We start from the raw sequence: 16,261 nt of genomic DNA on the forward strand, positions 1-16,261 counted from the left end.
AAGACGGAATCGATTAAAAACCGGCATAGAGTATTAACACAGATTGCATAATAATAATTAATTGATTATACTTTGACATTTATCAGTGAAAGAGACCAAGGGCAAGTCTATAAGAAACATATGTATGAAATAACAATAATCCTAATCTAAAGCATAGTCTAGACTGAAAATCATAAACAATATCTTTGTGATCGAATCATGCAATTCAGCAACAGATAAAAACTGTCTTCTTCATGATGATACGAAATATCTGTTCGCTGATAAGACGTTAAAAAAACAAACATAAAAACAGTTATTTTTGCATTTGCAAAAATGTAGAAATTATATTTAATCACACGGAAATTACACCTACAAGATTTAAAAATGTCACATGACTCATAAACTAACAAACAGGGACATAAATAAATTAACAAACAATTAATTAATAATCTCTCCTTCACCAATAAAAAAGTAATAAACTGCGTAATTCCGTCTTGTACTATAAAATGTTCCGACGCTTATGTAAACCTACCACTAAGCTATATTAATACTTCAATAAATGATAACAGTATTTAATATGCGATTGTGTATGAGCGAATAAATGAACAAAGAAAAATTATGTATACGTAACTCTATAGGATGAGAACGGTGTGCATACACTAATGTTCGGCGCACATAACACGACAAGTTGGAGAAACAGCGATTAAAAATCGCATGTAAATAAATAAAGTGGTAGGAATCTCATCTAGAAGCCTAATAATACAATAATATAATTCATAGGTTTTAAATAACATTCTATAGATTTAAATCATAAAAGTAATTTATAAAAGAGTATAGGTAATATATAGTTATGTGCTATGTAGATACTAGAAGCAAATAAAAAAATCCTTAGTACCTAGCATCTAACTAAATTCGGAAATAACGTAAAAGATACTTCTCATTACTTAAAAACATCTCTCAGAGATCCTTTTAACAGTAAATCCAATTCAAACTCAAATCTATTTATTTTAAATCTGAAACCATTCCGTTAATCTCGAGAGTTTTGTTTCTATAATGAGAATTTGATACCTAAATCAACAATTTGTTATTAGAAGAAGAAATACCCACTCATCTGAGTAATTTTGTTTTATACGCAATAAGGAAAATAATTTACAAGAAAGAAAATGCTCGTAAATAAACTGATTAGGTACAAATATATTTATATTATACTTATATGCGTACGATGACTTTTAAAAATGCAGCAATCAAATACAAAATTAAAAATAGCACGACTATTTCAGTCGCAACAATCCACGACAATAACTCGTGACGCACATGTACGCCCAAAGGAAGTTATTATCAGCCGTCAATTGTCGCAAAACCAAACACAGAGCATGTGTTGTAGCCCTAAGGCACATACTACTCGTTGTTTATCAGTCGCGTCCGGTCGACTCACAGTACAATTGTGTACGTTACTCAAGTCAGTGGTTTGTGCTATGGAAACTCAGGATTTAGAAGACAATGTTCTGGATAATAAGCAGGACCGTGAAGCCACGGTTAAGGAGAGAACAGATAAGAACAGTTGGGGTTATGCCGTCGGATTCGGAACAGTGATAACCTTTGTACGTATTTCTCTTTTGTTTTTATTTAAATACTGATATTATTGTTGTGTCTACTCTACATTGCCAGCTGTTTTGAACTCCCGCGGAAATTGTGTGAAGGTCATCCATGGATAGGTGACTCAGTATTTTATATAAAGAACGTTAGAGTTTTCTTTGTTTATAAATAAGTTGTTTGTATGTGTGTTATTTTGGGTTATTGATCTTTCGGAGTCGAGTTAGTATTCGGGTTTTGGGGCCTCACTTTGCATGAAAGACAAATTATTCCAGTATTCTCATTCATTGTTTCCTCGAGTCCAGCTGTAGGTATAATAACAAACTACACTTCCTAATGTTCATATACCAAGAGTTCTTTTTTTCTTCATCCAACAAATAGGGACACTTGAAGGATCTATCTTAATCTAGAAATATAGATTCTGTACCCATTTATGACTACTTAAAACTATCATCATCTATAGCCGTAGGTACCAACTCAGGACTATACCATTTAGGTGGTCTTTGTCAGTCAAGTCTTTGTGCTCCCTCTCATAAAACTATCTTGTGAACAAACAATGTTCGAGATGTCAGTGATGTCATCAATTTCCTTAGAGCCCACTTGTCCAATTTATTGATGATTGCATAATAGCCCGTAATCCCGAAACCACTGTGGTTTGTATGAGGTCACGACTTGTAGTAAGAACTAGACAACATTAGTTTTATTACATTTCATAGAAATAATTTAGCAGAAAGACTCAAAAATACTACTAATTCTCGCGGGTTCAACTTCCAAACAACCAAATATGTTAGTACAAAAGCATCCTATTACTTTTTGTGGAATTCAAGCTATCTCTACACACAAAATTCGCGAGATTTTGATACATAATTTACCCTAAAATCGGTGTTGGCACAAAATTGCTTGTTTTTGTTGGAATTCCTTCTATTGTTTGTTATCCTAAGCCAATAGTGTAATATTCCCTTAGAATTGAATGGTAGCTAGGTACATACATACATCTTCATGCGTGTCGGGTTACTACAATATCTTAAGTATCTATGTAGTATGTAATTACATTCCAGATAAAAGGGCGAACATAAACTACAGTTGTAAGTATTAATTTGTAGCACAATAATTTGTTATTGTTGTGGAATATGCAATAACAATTGCAACAATAGTACGCAAGCAGACATGTACTGTTTTTCAACCTAAGAGTGTATGGTACCCAAAAGTATTTACTGTTGGTTAACCAACTCTAAGATGTAACAGCAATTTTAGAAATAATGAGCCTAAAATAAAGTAAACGTAGCTTGAAGCCAGTTGCGGACAACCTTAAAACAAACATGACCTTACTACAAAAACTTAAACGTCTGTTTTACACTTGTCTAAAAAAATTTTGGTTGCAAAATGAACCGTATGTCAACGTCATAATTTGTCATTTTTTTAGACAAGTCTTAAACTGACGTTTAAAAGTTTTTGTGGTAACACAGTTTCTCTTTTTTTGACTCTATCAAGGCTAAAGATATTAGGCCTACTCACGTGTGAATTTGCTTTTCCTACCTCTCCGATGATAGTAGTTCTTATCAGTCCTGTGCATATATTTATACAATAAACTTTCCTGTGTCTGGAATAATATTTACCAACGCAAAACTACTGATTATTATTTACTTCTGTTGATACCAAACTGCTAACAACCTTGTCAGAGTAAATTCTGTAAACATTAACAGTCAGTTTTAACAACAGCACACCGTGTTTGTGGGAACGACACGACAATTCGATTTTTTTAATCTAGCTTTTTGACACGAAGGTACCTATGTCTTATTAACACAAAATCTGAAATTAATATCAACCTAATTGATACAATATGACGAGGACTCAATTTGTTTTTACAACTGGCCTCTTTACCCGAAAAGTCCGTAAAAAAACAAAATGGCGTCATTCGCTCATAATCTGAAAATCAATTAAAGTACTAATCTTTCCACGCAATTTACCGGACTCGCTGAGAGAAATGGGTCACAAATTCACAATGACTGAAAGCTGCAGACTGGAAAATCACAACTCATAACTGAAATGGGATCGTTTTATTTGTTCTTAATTACACCTTCTGATTTGAACTGTGGGATAATTGAGGGGATTAAAAATAACATGGCGCTATGGGGCCCTAATCATGGGAACATTGGACGCCGCTTTTCAACTGTTCCTGATTCAAATGTAGAAGTCCTAATTCACTAGTAGCTCGAAGGTATGTTTCATTTTGGAATTCTAAACAACCAAAGAGTTGGATTCGTAAAATGTTTTATGGCCAGTATCTGATACCAACCAAAGTATTATGAAATCAAATATTCTTCTCTCGTTTGTTAAATGTCGTCAGCAATTTCTTATGATGAATTGAAGAGAAGAATCATATCATTTTGCATGTTAGTAAAATAATTATTTCCTAGATCACGGATAGCATATTGTTGACAGTATTTTTTTAAATCACTTTTTTATCTGTGGTTTTATTAAAAGCTTTTCTGGTAAAATGCCTAACAGTGTAAAATGTAAAATTCGCATGAAAAAATCAATAAAGCCATCTATCGTAGTACTATTTTCATGCCATTTTAATTACATAGGTTGTTCCTGATGGAAAAGCCTTTGTGGGGATCTCGGTGCAACGCTTTTCCGAGTAATTTCATTGTCTATGAATCCGCTACGGTTTCAAAGCCGGTCCAATTATGAAACAAAATTTCATTAATCGAATTCCATTCTCTAAATATAACAATGAAACAAAGAAAACGCTCGTTTACGAATTTCGTAATTTAATTGTGAAACCGATTCCAACAGTTTTATGTAAATAATTTAATGATGTTGACTTTGTAAGCGTTTTAATTAGTAATATTAAATAACAACTGAATACCTAACTTTGTTTTGGTCAAAATGTACTTACTCAATCCGCAATTTAACCCAAAAAATACAAAAAACAAAGACGGGGAAGTACTGAAAAATATGAATTAAACATAGCAACAACGAGCTTGTAGGTACTCGTATAGATTCATAGATTTTGTAAATATCTCGCATGTTGCGTTGCATGTCCTGATTCTGATTATAACTGAGCTAAAAATAACATAGGTACAGATTTCGCCGCCCTGGTCGTGGTTGGTCTTCATAACGTATGGGCTGTATGGTTTTTCACATAACAAACCCTAGTGTCAGAGTTTTACCAAATCCGCTTAACAGCATCTGACGTGGTTGGCATCGTCAGTAAATGTCCCGGTTAGTTGGGCTCCCGAATAAAGCATCAGATCTTGTCTAAAGGATTCTCGTATAATATTGATTTCTGACACTTACGCGAATATTAGACATTTAAATAAAACTACTTTTACGGATTTTATCGCGTTATATTAATATTATTTAATCCCGACGTTTCGGATCCTTTACAGCATCCATGGTCACGGGCAGACTAAGGTGTTGGTCGTCTTGATATATTAGTTACAAACAGCTACCCTACATTTTGTTGATTATTATTGACAATCCGATTCACGCAAAACGAGCTCACTGTATCCATAGGTCCTACTACTACTACTACTATACCTACTACTACTACTACTAGCCTACAACTGCTCGACCTATGGATACAGTGTTCTCGTATAATTTAATAAATAGGTTCATTTGGACAATTTGCTAAGAGGCTGTTAAATGTGTTAAAGGATTTGCACTCAATTTGTTTGCAGATAGCCGGTATCGGACACGTGAATTCATTTGGACTGATCTACAATGATTTTATTATTGACACACACTCCACTGCCAAATCTTTGACTTCAGCACATGGCGTTTTTGCTATCATGTTAGCTATCGGAGGTAAGTTTAATAATATTAAATTCTTTATTACATTATGCAGAATTAATAATAATTGAATGAAATCTTCAACATAAGATATACAGTTGCTGATATACCATGTAACGTGTATCATTATGTATGTATTCAAAAACACATTTTATTCAGTCTCATAAATAGTATGAAGTCTTGATTCAAACCATTACTTACACTTTAATGGTTACATTTTAATGATCAATAATCTTGCCAAATTCCACATTACTCAACATAGCGACAACATAAGCTTTGAATCCAACCATTGACTAACAAACCCCTACGTTAATTTCAGGTATAATGCTCAACAGTATAACAAAAAGATTTTCTCTAAGATTCGGAGGGCTTATTGGAGCGGTCCTCTTATCGACAGGATCTATTAGTACGATATTCATTACCAACACCAACCAACTCCCAATCACTTTTGGAATACTGCAAGGCATTGGTTTCGGTATGATGGTACCTGTGTGTTACTCCACATTGAATCACTACTTCGTAAGAAAGAGAACGACAGTGATGAGCATTTGTAAGGCAGTCCAAGGAGTGATTCTAATGTGGTACCCTCAACTGCTGAAGAAGATAATGACCATTTATGGGTTTAGAGGGACTCTGTTAATGTTAGCTGGAATGTCCCTACACACATTCCCAGGAATGCTAGTGATGAAAACTGATGCATCTCCTATAAGACAAATAAGAACAGCAAGTATTTTTTCATTTGGAATTTTTAAGTTTTGTCAATGAATTGATTGTGAAATTGAATGTGGTTTTTTGTTTGCAGCTGATCTAGAAAATGGAGGGCATCGTGAAAATGAGGATTTATTGAATTCTAATGTTGAGAATAATAATAAAACAGACCAGAAAGCAAAGAAGAGGCTCGTTGAAAAAATGAGGTGGGTCACATGAATTTAAACTTATATTTATAATAAAGAGAAACATAAAACAAACACACCAAAAACTACTGAACCAATTTGAACAGTTATTTCACTGTTGGAAAGTAGTTCCCTCAGGACGCGGGTGAAAACGCTCACAAAAGCTACTGTATTCATATTTTTGGTGATTCATTTTTAATAAGTCTGTTTAAATTGTATTTATTTATTTATTACAGACAGAAGTTAATGGAAATATTCAACTTCAGGATTTTGAAAGATGCTGTTTATTGCAACATTTGTTTGGGACAAAGTTTCGTCAATTTCTCCGATCTCACCTTCTTTGTCTTACAGCCGATGCTTCTGTTTCAATATGGCTATGATAGGGTAAGTGATAGAAACTTTTCATTTGAAAATATCTATACGCTCACCAACTTATCTTGGTGCGTCTGAGCTTTGCCTATGAGGGTCAAAGTAAACGATGTGGTTTACGTTAGTCAGATTACGAGAGAGTCGGCATCCAGAGGTTATTGACCCGATCCGGGGTAATTAGGCTAATCGCTGAGCAGTACTTCTTGCAACTTTAAAACCAAACTACGATCACTAGGCTGACGAAACGTGTCCCAACTTTATAAGATTGCAGTATTTATGTTTAAATGAGTTTTCATATACGCGCTATCACTTAAAAATAACACAATTGTAAATCAAACAGGCTTATGTTCAAAGATAGCTATAAGTCAGACATGACATTTGTAACTTGCTTACTCATGTCAGACTGTAAACAACGAATCCAAAAGATAAGGTTTTAAAAAACACAAAATCATAAGTTGCTCAAAATAAAAAATGCTATCATACAATGCAAACAAGACTTGTTTTAACAATGTTAGATATTATTGTTAGAATTGATTTAGAGTACCATAAAACAGAAGCTCATAAAACAAAATACATTTATCATTGTTCGTACAAAATATAAAGTCATTGCTCTAACAAAACCATATTAAATAACATTATATACCATTTATTTCAATAGTTTATGTTATCAGGTAGGAGACTAAGAAGTAAAATTAGATTAATTTAAAATTAGACTCTGCTTCAAATTAGAACAATGCTAATGACGCATTCTTCTTCATCGTTAGTTTATTTGGCTTTTCCAACACTGATGATGATTTTAATCAGCCAACCATTTTAATAAGCTTATTTACAACCTCTCCTATTACAGACACAAGTCGCCATGTGCATATCCATCTGCGCAGCCGCAGACGTCGGCGGCAGATTCGCTCTCGCCATCATCAGCAGTATATTCCACATCAACACACGACTCCTTTTCTACCTAGCAACACTCCTCACCTTCCTTATCAGATTAGGTACGAATTTATTCATTAATATCAACTGCCTTATCTTGTTGACTCCTTCGTTATTACAATGCTATCGTCAGATAAGTATCTTTATTTGTTTGAAGTTTAATATGTTTTGTGTCTGGTTTCATGTAAATATGTTTTTTTGTTGCGTACACGTTGCATGATGTAATTTAGGAGGCCTGGCTTTGTTATTAATGAGTTCATCAATCAAAGAAAGAAGACACGCCTAGAATTTTCTCGCCGTTCTAACGATCGCCTTATAAGAAAGGATTATGTGTTGATTACTAGACTATAATACTATTATATCTAATGTATTTCAGCCTCTAGGAATAGTCATAAAAATATTAATTATTGGTTTCAAACTATGTGTTGCTGGAGAGTCTGTTGCGCCACTTCTACCTCCCAGCAATAGCAAAAAGGAAGTGGTCAACGGTGGCCGTTTTGGAGGCTATATTTTGTAAACTTTTCCAAGTTTAAATAAAGATTTTGAGTTTGAGTTTCTATCCTTCTGGGAAAAAAAATTACGAAGGCAAATAAAATGATCCAAAAAGGATTTCTTCTATGACGTTAAATCAATGTTATTTCTCCTCTTTCAGTTATGCTTCAAATAACCAGCGTGGTTTGGATGGCAACCGTCACTGGCGTACTAGGTATTCTTCGGGCGTGGCTGCACGTGGCCAGTCCACTGCTTATCGCTAACCATGTGCCTCATGAAGACTTTCCTGGAGCCTACGCACTGTCCATGTTAGCTGCTGGCACAGTTAATCTTACGTTTTCGCCGCTTATTGGTAAGAACTTGGTCTACTCAATATGGGTTTACAGAATGCCTTTGGCGTGGTCTTTTGTTATGTACTCGTATTTTTATATCGCAATCAATGAAGTCATAATCTTCGTTTTTCATTTTTCGAATTATTACAATCATTATTAAAATAACACCTACGCAAAAATGCCTATTTCTGACTTTTCAAAACTCGAGTTTGAATGTGATAATTTTGCGTTATTCAGCAAAAATGTCCACGTAGCTTTTTAAGTAAATATTAAGTTTTTTCAAGCTCTCCTATTCATTAAAGTACACGATGAATTATTTGAATTGTTTCGATTCCCAATAGCTCAATAGACAAATGGACTCTAGACTGGGACCAGGAAAAAGCATTAAGTAAAATAATAGCACCTTCTTGCAACAAGGGAGTTTTTTTTTCATTTATAATTCCTGTAAATTGCTAAATTCTATTTACGGTGTTCCATATTTATAGTTGAGAGTAGGTACCTTACTATGAAACATAACTATGATATAACTATGGCATTATTTTGGTAACAGTAGGATATTGTAGTGTCCTAAATAATGTTTCCGAGGATTCACCAGAAAACGTTTCAACAATTCACAATTCGTTCAACAAATTGCAACAATTAATTGCAAGTTATAACCCTTTGGATTTGTATAAATTTTAATCAGAACCTTGATACTTACAATGGATTTTAACTATACAAACTATTTTATGAATGCATGCGGAAAGAGAAACGAACATAAAGGATTATTAGGTATAGTGGAGCCTGTAGACAGGTTTACTTGTATTTATCGATAAAAGATTTCCAATAATTTTAGGTGTATTCTTTATCAGAATGTCATCATCTAGTCTGATAAGAATTTTCCATTCAAATGTGATGATAGCTAAAAATATATGTAGTTAGGTATCTGTTATGGACTGGCATTTTGATAAATCTGTTCTTTTATTATTGGATTAATTTTTATACCTTTTATCAGCACAAAAATCGCATCATTGCATGACTAATTGAAAAAAAAAATTCCGGATATATATAAAAGTGGTGCAGCTAGTTTTGCAATTCGTTTCCCTCTGATTCTGTTTGTCGTGTAAAGAAACAGATTTGAAATGCCAATACATTAAAACCCATATTATCTTTTGGTTCCCTTATTTCCAGACAAAATACAATAGATGACAAAAAAAATAGGAGCACTAAATCGTATTCATATAATTAAGAAAATTTATATTCGAAGTATAAAACGTTATCTATAGTATCTTTCTATTTGTTCCAGGTTTATTGAAAGACGTATACCAAGATTATGTGCCAGCATTTTATGCTCTAACACTCTGCTGCATTCCGTGCCTTCTCTTCTGGCCGATAGAATATCTTATTAAGATAAAGTGACCGGTTTTATATGGCGTACAGTGTAATTTAAGTGAAACCTGAAATATGTTTGTACCCTCCTGCATATTCTTGTTAAGACTGAGTCAAATAAATGCCCTATAATCGAGTCATCCAGCTTTTTATCCTCGTCTTTTATATTGTTAATTGACAAGGATGAAAGCATGATTGACTAAAACAAGTATAAAAACATAGGAGTATTTCTGCTTGATTGTATAATAAAATGCTTAGTTTATTTTAATTTATACATACTTAATGGGACTTTGTTCAATAATAAATACGTAAGTGTACTTTGGTTTGTTTACTTTATATTGCATATCTAATGAGTTTATCCATTCATGCGTGGCCAATAACTAATACTAGTGGATGGTAGGTATAGCAAATTGTATATGTATGGTATTACATACATATTTTCAAAAATGTCGATACTTTCATAATTATTCCTGAACGATCCTACCTATCCACAAGTGGAGATGGGTTACATTTGTGTTATGCGAGTATGACGTAATCTGGCAATAGGTTTTAAGAATAATATGAGAAGAAACGAAGCCTTAAGACAGTCATCAATAATAAGTACTTTTGTCAATAACTCATCTCACTTAAAAATTAAAAACAAATGAAAAATCATGACCGACCATAAATTCGTCGGAAAAACCAAGTAGATGCAAAGACTATCATTTTATTCACGTAGTCCAACAAAAATGTTGCCAGGTAAAATATATCAGGTACTTTTTCAGTGTTACCTCAGTATTACGTTGGGCCCTCTGAAGAGGCCTCATTATTAACCCTTAACGCGCTGGGTGCTTTAGAAAAACCTTCGGACGAAGTTGGGCCGCATCAATCTTTCTGACGCTTTCTTATTACCCTTTTTGTGGCTAATCGGTTTTAAACGTGTGAGGGTTTTCAAAATATGATGGTTGGGATTCGTGGTCTATTTATAGTTTGGGAAAGATTTTCTTTTGGTCTTGGAAGATGGAGTAGAGTAAGATGCTGTATACCTATTCTATTTTCAAGATTGACTCGGGCAAGGTTTCTATAGAGTGACTGTACTTTTGATTAATCTAAAAATAAAAATGGTGCCTAAACAAATACGCCAAAAATGTAAACATTATCATATTTTCAAATGGTCTAGGATATATGAGTCCTGCATAAACATACAACAAACAAAATTCCACATCACCTTTCTCCTGCATAAAACAACCTGTGCCTTTCAAACACACACACACACACACTTGACTTTCTAAGCGGATTATCGGTACATCTTGAAATGCATGAAGAACTCAGCTAAAAGGGGCTCCAGAGGAATTTATTCATAGCTTCCCGACAACTGAGTTTGCTTCCTATCAGATTGAAGTCCGCATGAGCTCGGCCTTCATTTTAATATCACGTTTCATTTGCAAATTGTTGCATTGCAGTTTTGAATAATGGCTTCCCGGTTTTGCTGGTTCAATCTTGGAACGAGGGTAGAAAATGCATAATGTTGCGTATTAATTAATCTAGTAGATGAATTATTTTGTTTTAGTCTGTGTTTTGAATAAAACTGCACCTACCACTGCTATTTCTCCACCACCCAAAGGTAGACTGGGAGAAAACGCCTAAGGCGTTAAGTCCGCCATTGAACTGTTTGTGCAAAATGTATTTTAAATAAAATAAATAAAACAGTAGACATCATCCGGCAATCTCGATATTTACAGTTATGCTGACCATTTACTTCTTTCATTTTTCAAAAGATTTGAGAGGGGAGTTGTTGTATAGGTTGCCGCATATGGCAATGAATAAGAGGTGAACCTTTTGAAGAAGAAGTATTCCTGCGTATTTGGCATTTTTCAATAGATAAGTCTATTTCCAAGAAACGGACACTGCTCTCCTGTCAATTTTCCAATAGAAACTCTGTGAACCTTTGATTTCCCTAAACCAACAATAAGTTCCAACTTACCCAACATCCCCTACAAAAACTATCGATTTTTCTATTAATTAACTAGATAATCCATTACCAAGGAGTGCACTAATCCATTATTCGGGATAATGTCAGCAGTAAGCCTTGACGATGGCTAACGTGATTAGCGTTTAAGCTGTTTCCGAACATTCTGGAACTTCCTAATTCCTTGCCAAACGAGATTACGTGAGTAGTTTGAGGACAGGTAGCTGAGCAATGTCGAATAACTTGAGGAAAGGGAATAATTTCCAGATCTGCGCATACTGTGGGATGTTCTTTCATTGGCTTAGCGAATTGAGAATTCTTTTGAATTCAGCCATTCTTTCTCGAGTTCTTGAGTCTGAGATTTAAACTGGATTTATAAAGATGGATTTAAATTCGATTGAAATATTTTTACATGTACAATAAAAGGAAGATGATTTCTTTTCCGATCATCACATCAAAAGGTAATAATGATCATCTTAAAGATACGTTTATGAAGAGGTAATGTTTATAAGACTTATTTAATCTATCAATACAGGATACCGATTATATTTACTTTAATTTTGATTCCGTATACTTCATGAATGATACTGTATAAACCAAGCGATAAATTATGAGGTAAGTAAACAAACTAGGCCAAAGTTAACGACATTGTTTGCCTAACTTGTAGCTTTCCTCGGCCGATCAACAAACTAAATCAACAACTTCCTATTTTATTAATGTAAGTAACTGAATTATAAGTAAAATGCCAAACTCAAAACAAAAGGTCGCAAAATTGACCTTCGAATTCCCAAAGAAATTGTTATATTTATATTCATCCTTAATTATTTACCGGGAAATACAGGTCGAATTTTTGATTCGTGACAAATTAAAATTGACACAGGTTAGGAGGAAATATAAATGTTATTATTACGTTTTGTGTGAAAGGTTGAATAATTTTTCGTTGGGGATTGAGGAAAATATTGACTTTCGGTCCCAATGTTGGATCCAATGTTTGGTCCAAATTCGTGGTTCCAAAAAATTAGAGCATTTGCCCCAACAATCACGCCAATGTTGGAAATTGGCTGTTGTACGTATCTGTCACATATTGCTTGATATGAATGTAGGAAACGTGTGGAGTCTAAAAGGAATCAAGGTCGAGGTCATATCAAATTATATGGTGACAGGGTTGATACTATTTTGAAACATATCAGAATCAATAATAGGTACTTGTACAATACATTATGTAAGATCTCGTGTACGTGTATGCGAGTGTGTCCCAAAAGAGTTTTAGAGATGTATATGTCATATGTATTGATGTACATACAATGTATATGCACTTATTTCATTCATTTGAACTTCTGCTTTAAGAGGAAGTGAGTTAGTTAAGTTATTTTATGAAATGATTAAATTATTTTTGAGGCGGTATGCAAATTGTTAAAGAAGAAACAGCACATTGTTAAAAACTAGAAATGCATACCATTATATTGTGAGGTGTGGATAGTACAACGTAGAACAGGACTCCTAAAAACCACAGAATATTTCTTTATACAAAAGCAAATAGGTAAATAACACTAAAGCCTGCCGTCATTGGAGCAAATCAAAACAAATGACAATTGGTAACCATTGTGACTCAGAAATAGTTGACTATCTAGGGAAGGGGAGAATTTTATCGACCTTTATATGAAACCCCGCCCCTTTCCCTCGGTACTATGGGAATTCCAAGTGTAAGGTGCTTAATATATTAAAGGTTAGGGTAGGTCAATACCCACGGGAGAATTTAAGCTATGAGTATAGAGACCAGTCTTACCAAGTCAGACAAAAACTATTAATTTTTTGGTTAAATGTTATCCAGTACATAAATAATAATAAATATATTTTTGACAATTATTACAATGCTCGAGACAGCGTTTATTAAACATACACACTGGTGCTATATTTTTTTGATTTAGTACTCATTTTCGTCAAATACATGTTTTTTAATGTTCTTTGTCTGAGCTTCTAGACAAAAGTAATAAATGCTAGGCGATTAAGTTATGAAATATTGATCGTGTGACCAAATTATAATGTTTTGGTTCATAAATTAGCTTCTTTTAAGTGTAATGACGGTGCTAAAATTTAAAAATGACAGGTAAATTATTATGAACGTTTCCATCTCTACAAAAGCTCGATTATTATTTTTAGGTCAGAAAACAGAGCATAATTCTCGAAAAGGATATTTCTCCTTCCTAAATATGAATTCTAACAATAAAATACGACAATATATAAGGTAAAGTTAAAACCTAGTACATTCCTGATCATTATCACATTTTTAGACTAAGACAGTATTACTACACAAAAACACAGTTCTTTTTCCACAAGACTTCTATCAGTCACATCCAATATCTTTATAACACATATTCACATCAAAATTCTACCATATTCACCCCAAAACACAAAACCTACATGCAATGATAAGTTCGCACAGCAAGACCTACTTCGCATTGTGGCGGATCCCGGACGAGCTGTATCGACCCGTGCCATCGTATCCTAGCCATCCGTCGGGAACACTGCTATTGTCATATCGATTCATCTTACCAAATGTCATGGCGAATGATCAATTTTACGTCGATGATTTAATGTGAGGGTAATTTATTGTAACGGTTAGAGATTATATGTAGGTTAATAAAGTAATTAATTTAAAGTAGGCTGAGAATCAGCCTCTTTTGAGGGTCAAATTTACAAAAGACAGTTCTCAAAATGCTGTATCGACCCGCGCCATCGTATCCTAGTCATCCGCCGGGAACACTGCTATTGTCATATCGATTCATCTTACCAAATGTCATGGCAAATCATAAATTTTACGTCGATGATTTAATGTGAGGGTAATTTATTGTATCGGTTAGGGATAAAGGTTGAAGTATAATTAATTTAAAGTAGAAAATCAACACCTTTTGAAGGTCAAATTTTCAAAAGACAGTCACCACTTCATATGTCTTTTTGCTGGGAAGAAGAATACAGTTAAGTTAAAATCTTAGTTGGAGTATATAGTCAGATTTTTTTATGGCAAATCGTTTTTCATTTGTTTCTCTATTTAAGCCTTGTTATTTTGGCTATTTTTAATACTACGAAATGACATCGAATGTATAATATGTTTTGATTAGATTTTGTTGAGTAATTGGTATAATTTATTGCTTCCATTAGAACATAATATTCTAATTGGTGTTATAACATGTCACATCACATGAAATATTTTAAATGTCGATGCAGCTTCAAGGCTCTACCACATTATCCGTGACTAAAACAAGACATTTACATAAATACACATTTGTGCATTTGTTGATATCTTCTCAGCATGGGGTAAGATAAGGTGATAAAATTCACAAATTCGTATTTCTATTGTCTAATAATATAATTTATGTAGACCAATATCCTTCACAACAGGGGTCCTTATTAGCAAAAAACATAACAATAAATTAGAAAACAATGATCTAGCAATGTTTGTTTTGTCTAGTTAGGCATAACTGTCAACCATTTATGTATTTACTTATAGATAGATTTTGGACCACATAAGAAGTTCTTAAACAAATGACAAAAGATATTCAAAATACTGCACTGCGTCCTTCGAGCGATTGACACAATGGTGATGTCCAAAAGCTCCGTCCATTATAATAAGGACACATTGGTCATTTTCTAAATAACTCCCCAAAGACGAGAGGCTTATAGCTACCACTTTAGCATCATCTCTTTCAATCAATCACATACATTTTGACATACATCTCACATCTGCATTGTGCACCCAAAACCTCTTGATATGTAAGTGATTTCCATCAACTTACATTAGGTCTAAATTATTGAGAAGAACCTTTTAAACAAAAATGCTTCGGCTTACAGTGAACTTTACATGTACTTACACTTCTAAAAACCTTTTAGTATTAAACCTTTGAAAAAGGAAAGAGGTCCCCAATAAAGAAGTATACAATTTATGTCAAGTAAGTAATACTTAAGATATTTGTTACACATGAACATGGAAATGTCACAAGGAACAAGAATAAAAGGGTATCAGTATTGATTCATGAGAATTTACGCCGACCGATAATGTTCATGTACCTGCGTATTTTCTTTTAACAGCTCTATGAGGTACAGACCGTTTTACATATTGCTTGCGAATATTTCACGCAGAAAGATTAATGGATTGGGTGAGGGAGCCACAAAAACACTGAATTTCGACTGATAAATAAGATGTGACAGCTTTAGTCTGTAAAATGGAAGGTGTTTGGACCAATTCGGAATATTATTTTACTTCTTTATCATTTTGTAACATGAGGGTTCGGTTATGTGCTTATGAATTGTGAGTGTTATCTATCTAAATAAGTAAAAAGGTACATTTGTTCTGAAGTGCCTACTTATATACCTACTTATATATTTCTATAAGTGCAGTTGGTATCACATTCAAACTTTTACGTCGATGATATCGTCGTCGTCACCCTACAGTTATTACATACGAGATAACTTTACACATCTGATTTCTACAGCAGAACTCACCATACGTCATAAGTTTCAGCTCGTAAAACTACTAAAGTTCGATTCTGTTCACTGAATCC

General features: G+C 33.7%; 2 protein-coding genes across 3 annotated transcripts in view; one reads left to right on the forward strand and one right to left on the reverse strand.

Annotated features, from left to right (window-relative positions):
- The window catches only part of LOC124635257 (solute carrier family 12 member 4), a 494,187-nt gene that overhangs the window by 333,071 nt on the left and 144,855 nt on the right, over positions 1-16,261 (reverse strand). The window lies entirely within an intron of this gene.
- On the forward strand, positions 1,338-10,071 carry LOC124635298 (monocarboxylate transporter 1-like). Of its 2 annotated transcripts, none has more exons than XM_047171168.1 (8): positions 1,338-1,580; positions 5,259-5,385; positions 5,690-6,097; positions 6,173-6,284; positions 6,500-6,647; positions 7,480-7,624; positions 8,215-8,406; positions 9,672-10,071. In XM_047171168.1, exons 1-8 carry the CDS (start codon positions 1,353-1,355, stop codon positions 9,782-9,784), a joined length of 1,473 nt encoding a protein of 490 aa, XP_047027124.1. In that variant the 5' UTR covers positions 1,338-1,352; the 3' UTR covers positions 9,785-10,071. The 2 variants fall into 2 exon arrangements, with proteins under 2 accessions (XP_047027124.1, XP_047027131.1); XM_047171175.1 differs by lacking the exon at positions 1,338-1,580 and adding an exon at positions 1,603-3,790.

Source organism: Helicoverpa zea, chromosome 1 (assembly GCF_022581195.2).
Source record: "Helicoverpa zea isolate HzStark_Cry1AcR chromosome 1, ilHelZeax1.1, whole genome shotgun sequence".
Taxonomy (NCBI): Eukaryota; Metazoa; Arthropoda; class Insecta; order Lepidoptera; family Noctuidae; genus Helicoverpa; species Helicoverpa zea.